At 30.0% G+C, this 23437-nt stretch overlaps 1 protein-coding gene across 1 annotated transcript in view; it reads right to left on the bottom strand.

Moving 5' to 3' along the window:
- The window catches only part of LOC105626247, a 51674-nt gene that overhangs the window by 22376 nt on the left and 5861 nt on the right, over window positions 1-23437 (bottom strand). The window contains exons 2-7 of the mRNA XM_012207551.1: window positions 23148-23376; window positions 21285-21435; window positions 17991-18080; window positions 17495-17578; window positions 15969-16004; window positions 13513-13578 (exon numbers count right to left, since the gene is read on the bottom strand). Coding sequence (XP_012062941.1) covers window positions 13513-13578; window positions 15969-16004; window positions 17495-17578; window positions 17991-18080; window positions 21285-21435; window positions 23148-23376 — 656 coding nt within the window. The remainder of the gene's footprint in view (window positions 1-13512; window positions 13579-15968; window positions 16005-17494; window positions 17579-17990; window positions 18081-21284; window positions 21436-23147; window positions 23377-23437) is intronic.

Here is a 23437-nt window from a genome sequence, read left to right as displayed (position 1 = left end):
TTTCGATAGAAAAATATAATTATATGTATATTACAATACATTATACAACGTGATATATATCTTATAAGGATTTAGAATTAATTTCTTGATTGACAATTATAAATGGCATTGTCTTATTGTTCAATTAAATCCTTATTACTTTCAAAATGTAAATCCAAATAGAAAAAAATATTTCTATACATCTTACATCTATTCTAATCTTAACTTGTATAAAAAAAATCAATATAATGTAAAAAGGGAGCTTTAGAAAGAAAAAATAACATTAATTATTCTTGTTGTGATAAATTATCTATAATTTAAAATACATAATTATTGTATTTTAAGTAATAGACAACGTATATTTATTTTATTTGACTCTTAAAGCCCCTTTCTTATATAATTATTTATTAATTTGAGAATCCTATACATTGAATTCGTATAAAAAATTACAAAACATCCTTACAAATCAGAAAATTTTCCATAAAAAAAAATCAATTCCATTTTCAATCGAGAATCTATCATTAAGATGAAGATCAATGGTCGGATCATAAGTAGTTTATGTGCCACCGTGATTCCTCCATAGTGAACGACGTCAAGTCCCGTACGTCCCTGAACGCTTGGTCCCTGACAAGAAATAAAGAGAGGCGAGGTACGATCGAGAAGGCTGATCTACGAAGAATCGGACGAGCCTTGTGCTAACGGTGCTACTCGTCTCCCTGCTTGCCAGCTGTTAGTTGGAGCCGAGTATGAAAGCTCTCTGCCTGAGAGATCTCTTCTTCTATTCGTCATCTCTCGCCTAACACTGTCCGACATGATGGACAGAGGAGAGAGTAAAATGATCTCGTTTTGAAAAATTGCTACCAGCCATAATGCGAACTTCGGAAGCGATCGGATAACCTCGCAAGATTTATATACTTTGTCCCAAATATTCAATTTTTGATGAGATAAAGTACCACAATATTAATGGAATTTAATTAGATCTCCTTATGATCGATCATTATGATCGATCCTGATAGAAATGTATGCAATTTTCCTACACATTCATCCAGTTATTGTCTAGTATTACTATATTTTCATTAGTTGTAAAACATAGCGATGTCGATATAATTCTCTGTGTTAATATTCACTGTGTTAATATTAATATAATTGGATTTAATATGGATTTTAAATCCATATCATGATGATGTTGATGTAAATACCAGAGATTTGGAATCCACACCATACCACGTTGGTATTAATATTAATAATATTAATATTACAGTGAGAATTATACAAATGTTAAATCCACACCAATATTTCTTAGAGTGTAACAATACTGCATAGGAAATACACAAGAACTTGATAGAGTTTTAATCTGCAGTGGCTGAAGCTTCCTAATAAAAATATGTGCAATTAGTGTAGATATATCTGCTCAGTTATTGTCCAGTTATTAATATACTATTATTAGTTAAAATACTGCAATTATTATATAATTGATTTATTGTCTTGTTTATTCAGTAAATGATTTCAGATTTTTACGCACTGCGCAATTATTACAGGCAATGCATTTTATCTTGATGATCCTATAGTTTTACTTTTCAGTTACTATTATAAAGAAAAAAAATATAACTGTCCGGTAACTAAAAAAAATATATGATATTTTTATCAGGGTTAGGCGTGGACGAACTTTCAAATGTTCGCAATTTGTTAACAAACTTCTTCTTTTTTTTTAAGTGGCTCGAATTGATTTTCATATCGGGCGTATCAGAAAAGCTACACTGTAACTTGTTACGCACGAACGAAATTTAAATCCCTCCGGCGTGCTAATATTAACAACTGGGTAATCGATATGGAGTGCTGATCATTTTACACGGCGCGCGACTCTCATTGCAATTAATGTTGCAAGTCGATATCTATTATGCGAAACGATCTATTTTCTTTTCGCCGCCAACCATTTACCTATACAATCGCCCCTGCTCCTTTCTCGAACGAGAGCCTTTCGTAGCTTTACAATTGTCGCGGCGCAATGATTTACAATCGCGAGAACACGGATCATCGAACACTTTCATGCAGCAATATCATATTTTTTCATCATGAAACGAATAAACGAATGATCAAAGGAAATACAAGCAGATTTATCAAACTCGAGGTTACTGGAAGAAATTCGATTCTTGATAGTGGAGTTTTTACATAGAAAAAATGGTTTTGCTGCACTGAATAAAAAGTCTGTTTGCATTAATTGGAATTCTGGAATTGGTTGAAAAATGGACAAATCAGAATTTTCTGATTCAATCTATATAATTTTAATTAAGTTAAAAAATTCTGATTGATGTAATCAGAATTATTTTTCGTTCTTTCAAAAAAATTTTTATCAAAAAAATTTTCTCAGTATGAAATATCTTAAAATTTAGATATAAAAATTATTTCGTTGGATTATCAAAATAAGAGAAAAGATTCTCAAGTAAAAGACAGGACTCTCTCTCTCTCTCTCTCTCTCAGACAACATGCAGTCTTTTTTTAAATACAGCATTGTAGAAGATGAACCGTAAAAGCTTACGGAAGCTTGTATGAGCTTGTATTGTACGGAAGCTTGACTCTGCAATAAAGAGTCAAATATTTGTCTCGAGTGTCAGACTTTTATCTTTAATGTAGGACGCTTAAACAATAATCCTGCAAAAAGATTTAACATTAGCATAGCAACCAATTTAAAGCTTGAGTTTTTATTTTCTGATTAACTTGTAATTTAGATTTAATGTTAATTTAATGATAAAAATTGTATTTCTCTAGCTATTGTTTAATCGCTAAAACTATAATTTTATAGTGAGTAATTTTAACAGTTACTTACTATAAAATTATCAATTTAGTGAATCTAGTTAGAAAATCATAACTAGAAAAATATAATTTTTATATTACCATCAAGTTGAACTCCAGAGTTAATTAGAAAATTAAACTGAATCTGAGCGTCTTATATAATTATTTTGATGGTCTAAAGAAAATTATTTTCAGATATAAATCTAGTTAATTTTTCAGATACTTCAACAAAACCGTTCTTTCCATATATCGAAGGTGGAAAGAGTCGATGAAAAAATTGACGTTTTTCTCATCGTGCACAAAATGGCAATAAATTTAATATAATATGTCAAAATATGATAATGAGATATGTTGAATGCGCGCGGAATGTTATCTCGATATTATTTATCACATATATAAACGAATAAATTACTCCGAATGTATTACTGCTACTTCGCATCAGAGAAGCTACAAATCGTTAATAAATCATTAATAATTTAATCTTTCAATTATACCTATTACATATTTTCTTTATTATCATGTTTCTAAAATAGATAATACCAATAAATTACATGTAGTATTCGATTTATTAAATTACAGAGTATTCTGACAAAGATAATTTCATTTAATTTTCTTTCAAACTTTAAATAAACGTAGAGTAATATTTCATAAGAATGACGACTCTCTAAAGTCCTTTGTAAGGACTTGTAAGGATTCCTCGGCCTTGCCGCGACGACACGAAAGCAAATCGCGCGATGCAACAAATGCCAGGCAAATACCAAAGTGGTTTACGCCAACAGTCTGATGGATTCGCATTGCAAAATGTTAAGCCGTAAAAGCTACGTGATTATTGGAAGCCGCGTTGACCTCTATAAATCTGCCAGCGATTATCCGAAAACTGTTCTCGTAATAAATAAAACGATGGACATAAAAGAAAAACAGTAGCGTGTATATGGCGCATATATTTCTATTCACGAAACGAGGTAAACGACACATAATTGCAAATTTCCCAGATGAAATGATTTATTGCATTCGATTAATGACCTTTTACCACCCAATCGTTAGCGCAAGAATTCATTAGAAGCGCGCAACAGCGTCTTTAATAAGTTAATTCTTCATTAGCCTAAATGTATCCCGATATTTTCTGACAGAGAGAGAAAAAGTTCTCATTTATATCACTAAAAAAAAATATTTTATTCTACAAACCAAAATTTTACTGTAAAAACAAAATTTGTTAAAACAAACCGAGCAAAACTATATGTTTATGCGAACTGAATTGTTTAGTTGATACAAACAAATATTTTTATTATTTACAAAACAGAAAATTTCGTGGAAACAAAATTTTTTGTCATATAAACAAATATGTAGTCGCTGTAGAAAAAAATGCATAAACAGTTTTGCTAAAAGTATTAAATTTTTTGCTTGATGTATTTACTATCACTAAATAAATTATCTGAAGCTGTCTCACTTTCAAAAAGATTTTAGAGAGTGAATTTCAATCTGAAGTGAAAAGTTTTCACTTTTAAAGATTGAAAATTGAGATTGAAAATCATTCTTTTTCAAGACTGGTTCAAGACTTCAATTTAATTCTCTTTTTAAAATAAGATTCCACTCCAAAGAATTTAGAAAGTTATACGAAGAAGGATATGTATATGTTATACGAAGAAGGACAATATATAATATATATGACAATAATATAGATACATAATATTAATATATAATTGCAATAATATCATCTGCTCTTAACACACTTTAATTGCCAAGATAATTTTTAGGCATTTAATAAATTTAGTATATTATTTTAATATTTCATTTTTTTTTATGTCTTAACGTGTGTACAGTGTAATTTATATATATTATTTTTTAATATTTCAATTACTTAATAAAATTATTTCTTTAATTTTCTTTAAATAAAATCATCACCCATAAATAAGTGATGGGACTTTCGCGAAAATCACCCAGATAGTTCAGGAGTAAATACCATGATAGTCAAAATATTAAATCTTGTTATTTCAAAGAAGAATTAATTCTGTATAAATTTGTACACTTTACATCTCTAATTGAAAGATGCAATTAAGATTTCTAAACGTGTGCCTCGTCGTTTATTTACCCGTCATCTTCGAGTCCATTCGTGTCTCTCTTCGAGGAAAAAAAATCGGTAGCTCATATGCGTCGAGTCAACGAACTTCAGCACTCAACATCGCACTCGACGTCTCTCGGAATTCACAGTGTCTCGAACAAAAAAAAAAAAGAAAGAAAGAAAGAAAGAAATTTGCATGATGATTTTCGATTAATAATGAAATGCGTTGAAAGCTGCTCGGTAACGTTTTATTATACCGCAATAACGGCGCGTTTTATGGAGCGTGCTCGCAAAAGATTGCAGTGTCACGAGATAAGCGTTGCAAAAATAAAATAAAATACGAGTCTCGAGGTTGCGGCACAATATTTTAATAGTGTATTTTGGGACTCGCACATCACGAAAAAAATATTGAAGTCATAAAGACATCAACGAGAATTTTTGCTAGAGCGTCTGTAATAGATGTAAATCTACGATAGTGTTTGCAAAAAAAAAGAAAAAAGCGAAATCTAAAGATGTTAAAACGACATCGCATAATTATCGATTATCGAAGACCGACAGGTATAAAAAAAAAATAAAAAAAAATCAGTCGATTTCCACTTGCACAAACGTTTATTCGCTTGAATGTACTCAGAACATCGCAAACATTACAATGCTTTATAATCTTTAGAGAGTTCGTTTAGAACTATGCTTATTTTTCTAAAAAATGTGTTTAACAAAAGAATAAAGAAAAGAAGGATGCGCATGTATATAGAAATTAAAATCGAAGATATGATGGTTTAATAACTTATTACAATTATTAGATATACAATATTATCATTAACATAAATTAACAAACATGATCAAAAATGATAAAAATTATTCAATAATAATAATATTAGGTAGTAAACTTAATTCCTGTCGCTCGTTATAATATTATAATAGAGGATACCGGCTGGAGAGTTTTGATGGTGAAGTCGCATGTTTTTTGTAGTTTAGACATTGCTGAAACTGATTTAGTTTTCACAGATTAGATTTCTCGACACTATAAAGATTTTCCAATCGATTGAAAATGAAGCGTCATAAGTTGTTTTTCCGATATGTACTTCTTCACTATTTTGACCTAAAGAAAAGCCGCAGCTGAAACGCATCGCTTATTATCCAAAATGTATGATGAAATTCCATCAGAAAGAACATATAAAGTTTGAATGCTTTCGAAATAGTAATTTTGATGTGAGAAATAAAGAGCATCGGACAGTCGAAAAAATTTGAAGATGTCGAATTCTATAAGAATTGCTCGATGAGAACTCAGCTCAAACACTTTTAGAATTGTCGAAAACGTTACTCCAATGTCTCAAAACGCTTGCATACCATAGAAAAAATTTATAAATAGCAGAAATTATAAGTTTACCACCTAATAATAGCAAACGAGATTGTTCATAAAATCGTCTTGTTTTTTTATAAACATTAATTATAGATCTATCACGAAAGAATCATTTCTTGGTGGAAAAAGTTTTATGAAAAAGTACAGAAAAACTATAGATTGAAACAAGATCTTAGAAAAAATTCTTAGTTTTTCATAGATATTCATAGTGGAACGTAGATTGGCTTTGTTCGAAGATGGAAGATTTCTTGGTTTTTCAAACAAACAACGCCACTATGTTTCACTATGAATATCTATGAAAAACTAAAAATCTAAGATCTTGTCTTAATTTATGTAGTTTCTCGTAACAATTTTTCCGTCAGGGTTGTATAATTTTCTGCATTTTTTCAAATATTTCATTTTGACTATAAATTTTTTTTGAAAAATAATTTTGCCAAAATATTTTCAGATAACTTTGCGAAAAAGTTCATAATTTATGTCAATTATATAAATTTTATAATGTTTTAAAGTTTAAGTTTTATTGGATCAAAATGGCGATTAGCCACAAATCGCGATAAAAGGTGAATTAGCGCTCTCTCTTGTGCCTTGATGCTGCATCTGTTGCATTTCGCGGCAGCTTGAAACATATAAGTGCTGCCATCTCCGATTGTCCGTAATAATAATTGCGGTTCTGAGTTATTTTACCGACGTACGTTTAAAACAATGCACTTCCTTATTAACATTGCTTAAATGCCAACAGTAATAATTGAACGGTAAACAATAGCGTTAATAATATTAATAATATATGATAATTATTATCGTTGCAATACAAACGAGATAAACAATAATTTTTAAAAAATCGCATTAATAAATATTAATCTGCAATTTAATAAAAGCTAGAGATTAAAAATATCAATAATATTATGTATAACAATAAATATTTAATTAAAAATTACTTACTTAGCAAATTTTAGTAAATCAGGAATAAATTTAAATAATGCAGAATATTTTTAATTAGAAATTATTTATTTTGCATAAAGTTATTAAAATTAATTTCTAATTTTTATTCAATTACAATAGTTAATATTTGTTAATACGCGAATTTGTTAATACGTGAAAGATAAATGCAGAATAAATATTTAGTTAGTAATTAAAAATATATTCTGCACCTATTTAGATTTATTTCTGATTTATTATAATAAAATTTGCTACCATAAATAATAACATTTCGTGTAGATTAAACGATAGAAACGGTAACTCATGTATGATCTATTGAGAAAGAATCAATTTTGAAATAATAAACGATGACTTGGATAAATTTGAGATTTTTGCTATTGATGCACTCGCTGTGATTAATCTGCGCAACGGTATTTTTTCTAGGATATAATATGTATTGTATCGTCCCAATCTGCCTGTCGGCTCCGTCACGACGATGAAAGCAAGCCAGCAAGCGAGAGGCGCATTGAAACGCTCGGCGTGTTGATCCATGCGCTGCCAGGCCACGGGCCAAGTAACAGTAAACTTCGTATCGTCGTGCCCCCCGTTATTACGTGCTGTCTCTCGCTTCTGCTTGTTTCTACGCTCGCTATCGAAATGTCATTTGCCCCTTTCCCCTTCCCGCATCTGGCATGACTAATGTCTCATATCTCTGGCATTGGACGTTCATGTCATTGGACGATCGATCACTAACATGGAAGAAATATATGTGGAAAGAAATAATATATATTCTTACGGGTCAATTTTGAATAAAATCGTAAGGCTCGTAACATTCTCATAAGACTTATAAAAACTTACAAATGCTTATAATTTTATGCAATACCTTTACAAACAGCTTCTTGCTAGTCATAAGAGAAATTGTAGATATTTACGAATAATTGTACGTCTTACGGTACATACGCATAGAATTATAATATAATCAGTTATAAATTCTTGGTTTTATGAAAACAAGTTACGAGCCTTACGATTTTAGAATTGTCCCATTAGACTCATCTATTCAATCTCGATTTAGGCTCTAATTAAAGATTTAATTCTAATCTGCAGAGACTACACAATTGAAAAATTTGTATTGAGTTTTATATATCTAGAAATAAGAAATATGCTTCCAGAATTTGCTTACAATTTTAAGATACATTTTTTTATTATTAGACATTTCATTCAGTAATAAAATGTGTAAATTTAAGTATTAGAAATATTAATTTTATTGAAGAAATTGAAAAAAACTAGCACAATTTATGAGCAAATTGTGCCAGTGTTATATTTGATACAATTTATAAGCAAATTATAAAAGTATATTTCTTCAATAAAATCATGTTAAATTAACACATTTTATTCATTTATCTTAAAATTTACGTTTTGATAAATTATTTTTATATTTTTTTTTATTATTATTCTTATTAAGCCTCTACGACAGATAATGCATTTTGTCCTACTGTATTGTTTAAGTAAATTACTAAGTAAATTACTAAATAAAATCACATAGTATGCAAAATTTCTAATAATTAATTAAAACGCAAGTGATCCAATAGGGGAAAAAATACATCATGTGTGCCATATGCTATGTACTTCAATTGTTCACAATTGAAACAATTTAATAAAAATTTAATTGGTCACTTATTCATAAATTGTTATTTTAATATTAATAGCCTTTTCTACCAATATAGAGTAACTTTAATCACGGTTTAAATTAATTTTTATCTTCTTCTAGTAATTCTAGTTCTAAGAATTAAAAAAAGATAAATTAACCGAAGAGATAGTTAATCTACATCGGTAGATTAGAATGTGAGCTCAAGTTGAATATCAATTTAACACTAAATGTTCAAATAACATAATGTTAGATTAACACTCAGTTATAAAAAATTCCATATAAAAATTTTAACAAGAATTGGTTTTAATATAAATGCAAAATACTTTTTTCTGTGTACACTCTTTCAAGTCCTAAGTCGAAATAATATAGCGGTGTTTTCGCGCTATTGTGTTTATTTTGTGTTCTTCAATCTTATTAAAAAATGAGCGTTAATTGATATTTGTTAAAACAGACGTTATTTCCGTAAAAAGACTCTGCGCTTAAAATTGTTATTCAACTCGATAGATTCCAATTACCATAAATAATGACGCTTTGATAACGTTTTAATTGGTCACTAGAATCAGTTTCCCTTTCAATGTAAAGCCCATCGACTTTCCAGTAATGACAATACTATTGTAACGACGAGACTGTAATACAGTACAAACGTGTATTTTAATAGCTCGAAAACTGAGTCAGTGGCAACGACAAAGAACATGATTTTGCGAAGCGGCTCGACTCGTATCGGGCTGAGGGTATTGTTGTGAACGGCGTCGTCCATCATGAAACTCGCAATAATAGCTACAAACGGAGATTCATCGCCGAGTAGACGGAAATAATAGTAGCGCGAGAGAGAAGTTAAAACAACGAAGAGAATACTGTAAAAGGGACACGAAACGTGTTCGACTTTGCGTTCTCGCTTCTGCTCCATCTCCCATCTTCATTGTCTTGCATTTCGCAGAACGCTCGCTTTCGCGTCGAAACATCCGTAAATGTGTCACGATCCAAAAATATCTCTTATTAGACACGGTGACAAACTCGGAGATCCCTCAGAATAACTCTTCTCCTATCCCCTTCTTGTTCGCGCTTTGTCATTTTCCATTCTTCGAAAGTCGAATAAAAAATGAATCTGCTTTGCCCCGACACTTTAGAGAGTATTGTTTCGGAGAGAATTGTGTAATGATAAAATAATAACAATAATCGATAATAGCAAATTATTATATAACATCGTTATTAATAATTAAAATATAGAAATACTAATACGATTAATTATTACTAATATTAAATAATAATAATAATAGATCATACTAGAATTAATGCAGGAGTGTTGAAGGTTCAAATTAACTTTATTAAATGTACCAACATTAAAATTTAATGTTGATACATTTAGTAAAGTTAATTTGAACTGCAACATTTCTGTATTATATGTATACTATTATATGAATTAGTGTATCAATCTATTACTATTAATATTTAAGTACTTATATTAATATCATCTATTATATACATTTTGTCATCATCATATTTCTTCGACATTAGTGATAATCTTTCGCATCTCTAAACAATCAATTACGATTAACTATAATATTTAAAAACCACGACGATATAAAAAAATTGTTATCCTAGGCAATATTAATAAAATGTTAAAATTTTATAAAAAAATATTTAATAGTAAGTGATTTTTATTCATATTATTTCTTTAATTATTCTGAGGATGTTGAGAATAATACGAGTCCAATGTTTCACTATACTTACATAATCATTATATTTAACAAAGTATTAAAATAAAATAAATTAACACCTTACTTTATTTTAAAATAATTATCAGTATTATGCTGAATCAAAATCAATATCAAAATTGTAACTTAAAGTTGATAAGCTTGTTAAGATCAATCTTCAAAATTAGAATTAAAAATAAAAGTGAATTATAATCAAATATATGTAATTACAAATATAAAGTTACTTAGAAACTAATAATATATTTATGTGAAATATATGTACAATTATGGTATTATATTTTATTATTTTCTGAGCTTATATTTTGTTATTTTTATATATTTTATGCAGTCTTGTGAAATAGTTTTGAATAACAATAATTAAAAAAGATGATTATAAAAAAATAAAATAAATGTTTTATTTCTAGAATGCAGCTTGGAGAGTCCTTAATGACTGCTTAGGGAACGCAGATACTTGCCTAATTTCTGTTTTAATAATTGTGCCCCTAATCGATGCTTGAATTTGTTGAATCATAATTAACAGTTGCTTAAAATCTGCATTGTAATCCTTACAATGCAGATTTAACTTTCTTATTGATTACAATATATATGGAGATTTTGCCAGTGTGGAGTTTTCGTATATTGTAAATGTACCTACTAATCTATCAAAATAATTTTCCATGTATTGACATAGTTTACCTTAGCTGCTCCAGTCAAGCAAAAGACTCTATATGATATTTTGCCGGATTTTTCATTACAGTCTTTCTCAATTCTGATAAAATTACGAAGTTCTTCACATTTGGACAGTACTGTCCATATAAACTTTTCACGAGTATTTCAGCTGATTTATACGCAATATCAAGCATATGTATACCTGCAGGCATAGATTGGAATCTGAGTTTAAAATTCTGTGAGAATACTAGACTGGAACCTTCCACTTTTGTTATTGGCTTAGTATTTCTTATATCAGGTATTCCTGTAATGCTAAGTATTTCTAGAGTGCTAGTAAAATGTCCTAGACTGTAGGCTGCTGATATAACTTGATCAGTTACTTGGTTTCCATAGAACTTCTCGAGAATATTCTTAACGTACCCAACAATTGTCCCTTATATGATGATTCGTCAGCCAAAAATTTACCTTGATCGCAATGGCTACTATTGCAGTTTTATTTTCTTCTAAAGTAACTTTGAATTACATCAACAAGTTATTCTTTGACCTTAATAGTTACATACCAGTCTCCATCAGCTTCAGGTTTCTATTTGTCTCACTAAGTCCAAATCCAGAATTGCAGCAATTCCATTTAAGAATAACTTTTGCATTTGAATCGCTGAATTTATTAAAAGCCCAAAGTAATGCATTCTGCTTAATATTGTGTGAAGTATAAGTTCTCCTACCATAAGTATTGGAAATTTCATGTAATCTGATAATGATGCATCTTCAACGCTCATTCCTACATTGTTCCAAGTCAATTGTTCCACTTAAGGTGAGAGTGAGAGGCTAATAGCCAAATTTTATATCTGTGTCAACCAGAAAAAAAAAATAAAGAATTTGGAATTTTATAAAAACTAAACGCGGTTTGTTTCTATTTTTTACAAGATTTAAAAATATCTAATTCTAGTATTAAAAAGTGTGGTCTCTAATATTAAATACTATTTTAAACATATTACACAAATAAAGAAAAAAGTGATAGCTTTATAAATAGAAGAATAAATAATGAAAAAAATTAAAATCAAACAGGATCTTTTCGCGTAATAACTTATACTATGCTTAAGTATAGTGCTCTTTGTATATTATATTATTATTTTAACGTTAATAATTTTAACATTATTAATATTGTCTAGAATATAATGTTAATTTTTTATATTATGGGTATTTTAGATATGGGTATTTTAATAACTTATACTATGCTTAAGTATAGTGCTCTTTATATATTATATTATTATTTTAACATTAATAATTTTAACATTATTAATATTGTCTAGAATATATAATGTTAATTTTTTATATTATGGGTATTTTAGAAAGTTATTATATATTTTTATATTTATTATATATTTATTATATATTATATATTATTGTATTTTTATATTACAAAAAAATTGTATATTTTTATATTTTGTTTGTTAATCGTAATTAAAGATGCTAAATGTTTGTAAAACGATGCGGAAGATTGTCACCGAACGTCGAATTCATCTCGAAGAAACAATAACAATGACAAAACGCATGAAATATAGTTACAGAATATATTAAAGAGAACTTCAATGTAATAAATGCTTTATCGTTCAGGATTCTGAACAATGAACGAAATATCAGCGCATCCTCAGCGCATCATGCAGACCACAAAGAGCTTCCTGTGTTAGCAGTTTCTCGCTGGTGCATCCACATCTTTGTGCTGCGATTACGGCGTAGAGACCACGCTTTTGACGCTCCGAAAATTACGATAAATATACACCGTCTTTACTTAATACTACGTCCTTATTTGCTGAATATTACAACCATCCATCGCGTTATTTTTTCGAAATATAACGTCATTATAAAACGTCATTATAAAACGAAGAACAGGATATTTAACCTGGATATTTCGGATAAACAGAACAAAGATACCGGGATGTTCCGCAGGCGTTGTAACTTTTTCGGTCGTGCGACGACCTCGGGAGATTCCCGTTACGAGCCCGGTGCATCGATATCACCCGCACGCGAGGTGACGACGATAATGCAGTACATGGAATTGTACCTATTTTAGAATTAATAAACGCGGTCATTTCCACGCGCGATTCGTTAGCAGTGCATATATACAAAATAGTTATCTAATAACGAGAGAGATGAGATTAACGGGCTAACTTTTCTATCTCTCTCTCGCTATCTCTATCATATACTCTCTCTATCGTTTTCGCCATTCGCCACCTGTTGCAGAAATTCGCCGGTTGATTTACGGCAGTCCGATTAACATATGCAGGAGGTTACGTTTTTCTCTTTTCTCAGGTGAGATGAAATGGCGAAACCGACAGGATGTAGACACTGTATACAAATGATATATTCTTCATGTAAGATTGTAAGATCATGTACTCACCTTCGCTGGTTGGTTCTCTTCTGTGCTGCTTCTCTCCCCATGTCTCTCGAACATAGCAAAGCGATTCTAAAAATGAAGAACAATCCGATTAATTTGCTTCGACGTTACGGGAGCGCGATATGTTAAAGATTGCATCACGTGCGATTTGTGTTCATTTGCGCGGCGCGCTCTTTGATTTCATAAATAAAATTTAAGACTCTTGAAAAGATTACTTATCACTACTATCACAGATTGTAACACACATTGAAAAAAAAAACTAAATTTTAATAAATATTCATTTGAATAGTTCTAAGTATATATTTACTGTAAACATATCTCTATTTGATAAAAAAACCGACAAAATTAATTGATTTGATTTTTTATTAATTTGATTTTTATTAATTTTTATTAATTTGATTTTTTTATTCAGTAAATATTTATTTACTTTAATGTTTACTTAGTACTATTCAAAGAAGTATTAAAATTTAGTAAATTTAGTAAATTTTTTCAGTGCAGAAGTGAGAGAGAGAGAAAACACACAATAAAACTCTTAAATTATATTCAAATAAAAAAATTATATTCGAATAAAATTAATTTTCAATCAATAATTGAATGATAGAAACAATATAATTGATAGAATAGACTTATATCATATATGATCGAAAATGATCTTCTTTTTTCGAAGTGGAATTAAATCATATTTATTTCTATATATTATTAATTTGACAGTTTGTTATAACTAACTGAACATAATTTAGCTTGTTTTGGATGATGCATAATTTATTTCCAGATATATATAATGTAATATATGGTTATTTATAATATTAATTAATTAAATAAAAAGAGAGTTTCCGATATATTTTATAAGTCTGATATATTTTACAATCTATTTATTGTATGTATTGAAATATTTTCATATCAACATATTTTATAAGATATAAGTTTTATCTCGCTGTGTATTTTCTCGCTTCTGACATTTTTTTTCATAATCTGAAGTCGTAAAAAAATTTTGCACAAGAGAAAAAAAACAAAAAAAAACCGTTAAAGTTAATACTGCAATGTGTTACTATCTAATTAATAATAAAATTAACAATAAAATAAATTAAAATAGACGTATAAATCAAATATACATTATAATACATTTAAATTACGTCATCATATCGCATCATAAATTAGATTATAATATCAATAAATAGAAATAAAAATTGTTAATAACAAAACTAAATAATAATAAAACTTGAAAATAAGTATCATTAATAATAAAATTAAGAATATAAGATTTAGCGACTAACAAAAAATAGAAGATAAAATTAAAAAATTTATTATTAAGCTAAACTATTGTATAAAAAAAAAGATTAAAAATGATACTTTTAAGCCTTGATGAATATATCAATTGCAAATTTCATATTAATATATAATAAATTATAAAATTCAAATTATTTCGAATTACGAATCGCGGATAGTCTGACGTAAGTTTTAAGATGAGATTTTTCGTTTTCAAATGATCACGACATCGCGATTGAATTTTCCGGCGAGATAATGATAAATCTCTATCGCAGATTATAGGCTTGAATATGTATATCTTTAGCCGAGTGTGACGTAAGGAAGGAAAGTCGATGACAGGCTGTCACCTCGGTGCGATGGCGAGATCGCATTTTTTTTCTTCGAGCGATCGATGGAGAAAGTTTATATTAACGCAGAGTAACGAGAGGAGATGGGATTCTTCCTCTCTCTCTCTGTCTCCTCTTACCCCTATCCTAGCCCTTAAAGTTGACACGATTGAGGACAAGAGAAGAACCCTATTGAGCATCTTTCGCATAGATTTTGGACGTCCCGTATCGCTGCTCATCTTCCAAGATCGCACACTTGTCACTCGTGTATACAATTAAATATATGTGCGCGAGATTTCAACACATCAAACTTATTCTTCAACTACCCAAGAAACACATAAAAGTCAATACAAAATCAAAATGACTTAATTTTGAGTTTTAACATCAATAAACAATCAAATCAAATTTTGTAAGATAACAAGAAATTATCATTTTGACTTTCACGATGTCAAAATAAAGTCATTCTGATTTTATCTTAACTTGATTCCTTAGAAAGCGTATTAATTGTAAGTGGCAGTTATTGTAAGAATTGACTAATCACAGTCTCCTCATATTTGACTATGATTGGCCAATTCTTACAACTACAATCACTTACATAATTATATTACGCAATTGTAGATTGGACTTTATGTTATTTCGCGAAAAAAAAGAGATCGAAGGATCATGACGAAAATAAGGAGTACGTAAGACGGGATACGTGGCATAAAAAAAATCGAGGCTGCCGCGATCGGTCTTAGTCGCGATATCGGAGACGCGCGAGCGATACCGGACGGCCGCTGCACGAATCGAAACTGCTCGACACCCGTCAGCGCGCGTTTACGATACGCCGAGAGTAAAAAGTAACGTTCGTCGCGCACTTTATCTCACCTCAGTGGTTTCCTGCTGATACCGCTCGCCGGCAGCCTGAAACGCAAAAGCGAAACGTGACGTCACTTATGTATGCGCGCCGCGTAACGTATTAGGAAAAAATAGGTGAAACGCGCAGTAATTAGCCGCGGCGGAGAGGAACTGAATCGCCTCCTTGCTTTCTGTCTTTATTAAGAAGATGGCCCAGCTTTCCTTCGGCCACGCGCGTGCGGATCCTCGAAAAACGCCTCTCGCCACAAAAGTGAACAAATTACACGAACAGAATGATGAAGTATTTAAAAATTTAAGTAGATTTAAAAATAATTTGTCGGATTATCAAAATAATTAAGTAAGACGCTCAAGTTAATTGCTAGAATGTCAAAACTTTTTACAGCATTGTTCATCATGCTTGAGTTTCCTACGTAATTGGCTACGTTCAGCAGAGAAAATTGATCAGTGAGCGCTCAGTGATTCCTTAATACAAGCTTGCTTTTAGTTCTTCATTGAATCTAAATGTAGAAATCAATCGTATCAATCATTGATCAATTTTGTCTGCCGAACATATTATTTTCAGATCTACCTGAATTTTTAGATATTTCAACAAAATCGTTCTTTCTATGTAAATACGGAAAGGATAGTTTTGTTAAATTATTATATAAAAATGTAACTAGATTCAAATTTGAAAATAATTTTATTGGACATCAGTTATGTGGGACGCTCAAATTAGTTTCAGAATGTCAAAACTTTTTGCAATATTAATCATCATGCTTGAAATTTATATCATATAATTATTTTGGTAATCCAACAAAATTATTTTCAAATCTGCATCTATAAGGTAAATTTTTAGGTACTTCAACAAATCATTCTTTTCCTGTAAACTAAACTTTGCGACATGAAATTCAATTATGTGCTTTCCATTTGGTAACACAAATTGATAAGTGTCATTTTGTTTTTATTACTCACTAAATTTCAAGAAAGATATTAAGTATAGAAAAAGTTCATGGCGTTTTTCCCGTTAAATGGCAAAAACGCCATGAACTTTTTTCCACACCAATAAAATGATGCTTGTGTCAACTTATGTCACTAAATGAAAAGAGAACACGTGATTGCGATTAGGTAATAACGCGAGTTACATTGCATTATCGTAATAATCGATAAGATGCTCAATTTTGTAATTTTGTAAATAATAATTTAATATCATTTTGTAATTTAGTAGAACTTATTTTGATAGCAATCTACAAAATTTATCAAATGCAAACGCATGTGATAAAATTTTTTAAGTGAAAGATTTGCCGACGGATCAGACAAAAGTTCTGCATCGAGTTTACAAAATCAGTAGCGATCCGAAAGAAAATTGTAATTTATCGCTTTCGAGATCTGAGGTTTGTTTTCTATGGCTTGTGACTGAACTAGTGTACACTTTTGGAACTTAAAATAAGCTAGATATTTGTTTAAAGAGAGAAAGAGAGTTCTAGAACAGTCTAGTGCAGAAACAAAAAACAGAACACTGGACGAATTATAAATTAATTTGTTCGCTATATACTTACGTGCGCTATACTCGTCATATCTGGCGAGGTCGCCGAAGCCAGCTGATTCCTGTTTTCTATGACTGTTTTTATTTGCTCGAGTACCTGCGAACCAATGATAAATGGTGGTCAATAATTATGCGGTGTGTCATTTGCGGAAACTTTATCTGACGGAGAGATCTAATTTTTTTCGAAAGTACAGGCTTCTTACTTTTCATCTTTCTTTTTCTCTCTTACTAATTGTACTCTTATTCATTGTACGAAGATAAAATATTCTTACTACGTTTTGCAAAACGCGACTTTTAGCCTTGTCAGTATCAGTATATACGTCATGCGTACATAATGCGACGAAAAGTTTTAACGAAAAGTGGAAAGATATTTGTGACAGAAAAATATACGACGATAAAGATTATTATGCGTTTCGTTTGAAATGTTTGTCGCCAAGAACGCCGATCGCGACTTGTAACGCGTCGATTTACGAGCTTTATAAGTATGTTAAAAGCTTCCGCGAATTTACCCGAAGGGATATCCGGTGTCTTTGTGCGACGTGATGATGATTGTACTCCTTGTGCTCGATGATCTCGTTACTCTTCCTGGCCTGCCTCCGCTGGAAAAAGAGAGAGAGAGAGAGACGAATGAAACATAGCGTATAAGTGAAACCTCAAATCCTTGTGGGTTTTGGGTTTTCCACGAAATGTGAAAACTATTAGTGACTTTCCTCAAGTATCAGGACGGAACGCGCTTCTCATTTTTCTCTTGAAAATAGAAAGGATGGAAAGAGGGATCGTTCCACATTTCGCATGGCATTCTGACACGAATCATCAAATAATTATAAATCTCGATAATTGTACCCGTCAAGAGATATACTTGAGCTGTGATTATCGCTGTTCTAATCGAAATACATGATATAATTTACTAGAATATAAATTTTCGAAAGCAGGAAGTAAATTTCATTTTGTAAATACTACATTCTCACAGAAACGAATTAATGTATGTCATTTATTATTAAAAGAATATATAGATAAATTATATAAATAAACTATGTATAGATAAACTATAATTATCCCTCTCACTCCAATCGAAGCATAAAATATGATGTTTACTAGCATATATATTTCGAAAGGAAGTGCATTTTATAAATTATACACGTGTGTGTGTGTGTGTGTGTGGCTTATAATAGAATTAATATTATTACATATACGAAAAAAAGAATAATTTTGTTAAAATATTAAAAAATTAGATAGATATACAGATCTAAAAATAATATTATTGAATTATTAAAATAATTATGTAGAATAATTACGTTTTAAAACTGTATTATAAGTATTTTTAATATGAAAAATTAGGAAAAAAATTCTATATTGCATTTGAAAACAATACAAAAAGTTTGACAGAACCTGAATAAAAAATTATTTCAATAAGCAAGATTTTTTAAAATATGTTTTAAAAAATTAATTAAAATAAAATATAAAAAAAATTTTAATTTAAACTATAAAATTGTATTATTAAATATAAATAAATAACTTCATTGAATTATTTAATATATTTATTATGTACATTTATTTTTATACGGAAAATATTTTTTAATTCTGTTATTTTTTTTGAAGAGACAAAATATATTTGAAACATTCCTAAGCGTTAATGATAATGCTGCAAAAACTTTTAACATTCTAGCAACCAATTTAAATATTTTACATAATTATTTTTATGAACCAAAAACAAAATTATTTTCAGTATCTAACTAAATTTTTAAATACTTCAACAAAACTATTCTTTTCATGTGTAGACATAAATTAAGCGCGCAATATTCTATTAATAATACAATATTTCTTCTAATCAATAAACGCAATACCAATATTTTAATTTTTCCAAAGATACTGGCTCATTATATGTATTATATTATGTTTAATTTTTTAAATTCTAACATATTTTCTGACAAAAGAAAAAGAAACAATAATGAATGAGAATCATATTTTTAATTCATTTCTTTTTCCTTTCGTTTTAATAGTTATGGATTTAAATTTAATAAAATAAAATTTTGAAACAATTAAATTACATTTTTCTGGTTTTAAAAATTTGTCTGCAGAGATTGAAATAACTGTTACTACTTTCGTTGTAAATGATACGTGCTGCAGTGCACGTAAAATGATCGGAAGCAACGAAAAAACTGGAGATAATAATCTACGATGGCGCGAAAGGAAGAATAACGAAGGAAAGTAACGGTGTATATACATACGATGCCGACGGGAGAAAGAAAAAGTAAGTCGCGCATTTGTTCGAGGAAATGCAGTACGTCAGCCGTCCGACATGCCGGTTAATTAGCAGCCTTGTTCGTTAATTACGCTCGCAGTGCAGCGCATCGTCATTTTTATGCAACCCATCGGTAACGGCGATCGGTTTACTCAAGTAACGCGATTGCCTCGCGAGAATTGGAAGACAAGTCACGAGCCGATCGCGGACACGTGTAATCGCGTATAGCACGATTCACGCGTGCTTAGAATACCTGCCGATCTTTCGATGATCGCGAGATGAGACGAGAAGCACCGATTGCTTTTTTTTTTGCGGCTGTTTTTCACGCTTCACGCAGTGGCGAGCACGACTCGCGAAGTCGCCGCGCGTTCGCGTATATAATTCGCGGATATGTAAACGACATGAGCAAATACACGTACGTGCGTACTTGCGTCACGATTAATGAGCTCTTACGGAATTCGAGTGTCGCCGAGAGTTTCATCGGTCGGTGAAAAGGAAAACCTCAGTCTCGAGCGTCCACTTCGAGAATGATTACGTGAACGTTGCATCAATCTTTAAAACGCGCGAAAAATAATCTATCATTAAATATTAATACATTAACGCTTAAATATTAGATAGCTTTAATGTTTTACGACAAAATAGTTCGCTTATCGACTTTTTATAAAATCGATAAGCTTACTATTAGTGTACCGAAAATTTATTTAAAAATTAAAAAAAATTTAACATAGGAAATAACATTTCCTTTTTTAATTTTAAACGCGCAGGAAATAATCTAGCGTTAAATATTTTTTCATTAGTGTTTAATTATTCGCTTTAATCTTTTCTAACAATTATAAAATCGATGAACAAACTATTAGTGCATCGCAAAATTTATTTAGAAATTTTAAAAAATAAACGCTTTATCCTTCCATTTTAATTTTCCTTTTAATTTTGCATGAATTTAGAAAATCTTATTAAAAACGCAAAAAACTAATCAAAGTCAATTCATTCATAATCGCTTTAATCTTTCCTAGAAATTATAAAATCAATGATTAAACTATTATTAGAGTATCGCAAAATTTATTTAGAAATTAAAAAAATAAATGTTAATTTCTTCCTTTCTCAATTTTACAAAGTTTGATAAATCTTATTAAACACGAAGAAAATATAATTTACATATATTATATTTATATTATACTTTATTTTATTTCATTGTATTTTATATATTATTATATTTTATATTTTATATTTATTATATTTTATATTATACTTATTAAATATTAATTCATTGATGCTTAAAAAAATCGATGTACAAACGCGTATATTATATTTACTATTAGCGTATCACAAATTTAAAAATTAAAGAAATAAATGTTTCTTTTTTTCTATTTTTAATGTTGCATGAGCTCGAAAATCTTATACTTGTACTGGTACTTTTTCCAAAGAACTTTCCGTGTGTCTTAAGCTTGGACTTAAATAATCTATCGGTCCTTCGTGACCGGACCCCTGAGAAATACGCTAAAAGCAACTCCAACATTTTACAGAACATCTGTGACATCTGAATACGAGAATAAATACTGACCTCGAGCGTCGCCAGGCTGGCCAGCGAAGAGAGAGGCCGAGTATGAGGAACTTCTCCCGGGAAAACGCTATCGTGAGACACTGACAATTTGCCGGTGCCTCCTCGTAATTTGACGAAACTATCTTCCACCCCGCCTCGTCGGAGGAATACGCTAAAAGGGCAAGAGATAGCGTGACGTTCAATAAAATATGTTACAGGAGTTACGAGTTATTTCGAATTTCTTCGATTTCTTCTATCTCATTTACGTAAAAATAGAAATTCCTTGTTATATTATTAAATCGAATTAAATTTAATAGAAACAGTAGAGACTTGTGTAAGTGTACGTGTGCATCCAAAAAAATATATATAAATCGTGTACTAGAAAATACATATACAATTAATTTACAATGTTTAATAATATTATACGAATAAAATATAATACAGCAAAAATATACAAATTCTTATTTCTTAGTTCTTCTGTGACAAAATTATTTCTTCTAAATTCATTACGAAGAACAAAGCACATACATTCGATCCGAATAGCGTTCAACATGATTTATTCAATGCCATTAATATTCATAATTAAAGCGATGAGTTATTTGCCAGGAATGACACACGTCAACAATTACGACAGATAATTATGCGACCTTTCTGTGATGTGCTACGGCGGTATCGCTCGAGCAAAAGCAAATCGTCGTTGTTATATGATACGACGCTACATATCGACCTACGTAAATCATACAGAGCAAAACGCCCTCAAGTTTCGTGCTACTACGAGGTAAGCTACTACGAGATACTACGAGGACAAAAATAAAAGTTAAGTGAAAAAACGAGGTCAAGGATCGTAAATTGATAACGAGGTGAATGCGATTACACTCACGGTTTGATTCACGCTTCGAAAAGCATAAAAGTTACTTTACATCCGCAAGTTTTATTTATAACCCGTTTAAAAAAGACTCGACTTATCTCGACTTTTTTGCTACCAGTAATATTATTTTTTGAAGAAAATAAAGTTGAAAAAGATAAGATAAAATATTTGAACGAATTATAAAAAGAAATTAAAGAAAGATCTTCTGCCAGAAATAATGGCAATTACAATACTATGGGCAATGTAATTACCATATTATTCACATCTTAATTAAATTTAAGCTTTTGAAATAAGAGATTACTTTGAAGTATCGTTACATTTTTAAATTTGAACAAAGTCAACGATGTTCTACAACTTTCATATTGGCATTCTTTCGCAAATATAACGAAAAGTAATTAGTTATTATCAGTAACTGATATTTCGATGGCTAGCACAACTAGCACTACACACAGAAAAATACATACTCAAATAATAGTTTTCAAGTATTTAAAAATATTTAAAAAAAATTTATATATCCGCAAATCTACATCATCACAAGTTAAATTTATTCAAAATATATTCTAAATTCTAGTAAGTTTAATACTTCAAGACTATTGAATTAAAACAAATTTAATTTACTTATATAAAGTCGTTTCTTTCGAGTTTTGTAATATTCTTAAAAAAAAAATAAATTTTTGTTTTGAGTACATAATGAGTTTTTCTAAAATCTGTAATAAGTATATAATTTTAAAATTTCAACCTATATTGCGTAATAATTTTTAAGATTATTATTAAATGATACTTTAATAATTATTATTTTATAATTTATATTATAATTATACTTTAATAATAATCTCAAAAATTGTGTTATCTAATATTGATTCAAGTTTGAGTTTGTGCATATGTATTTAATATTTTATTTAAAAATTTGTCAAATATAATAAGATACTTTCGCGTGGAATCAACTATCCTTATATTTTAAGTATATTTTTAAGAGAAACTATTCCCAAGATCAATAAAATAGAGAGATTTCTTACCTTTCTCGATCGCAGGAATCGGTGAGGAGCTCGCTGGCACTCCTACTACGGGCTTCTTCCGGTCGTCCCGCAGGATGTCTCATCGTGATCTCCTCCCGTGGGATGCGCGCCAATTCGGCATCCCGATCAGCGGAATTGGAGACGGAACGCGCATCAGCGGCTCCGCGGCTCTTTCGCCGGAAGATCTTCCGGAGACCGCGCAGAGGATGAAAGCGACGCTTCTTTGGTTCTACAAAACATGAGAAAAAGGTTTAGTTAGAAAAACACAAATCGCACTATAAATTCTTTTC

This window comes from Atta cephalotes (genome assembly GCF_000143395.1).
Source record: "Atta cephalotes unplaced genomic scaffold scaffold00005, whole genome shotgun sequence".
In the NCBI taxonomy this organism is placed as follows: domain Eukaryota; kingdom Metazoa; phylum Arthropoda; class Insecta; order Hymenoptera; family Formicidae; genus Atta; species Atta cephalotes.
The sequence above is the reverse complement of the archived record's forward strand: the minus strand, read 5'-3'. Positions and strand labels throughout refer to the sequence as shown.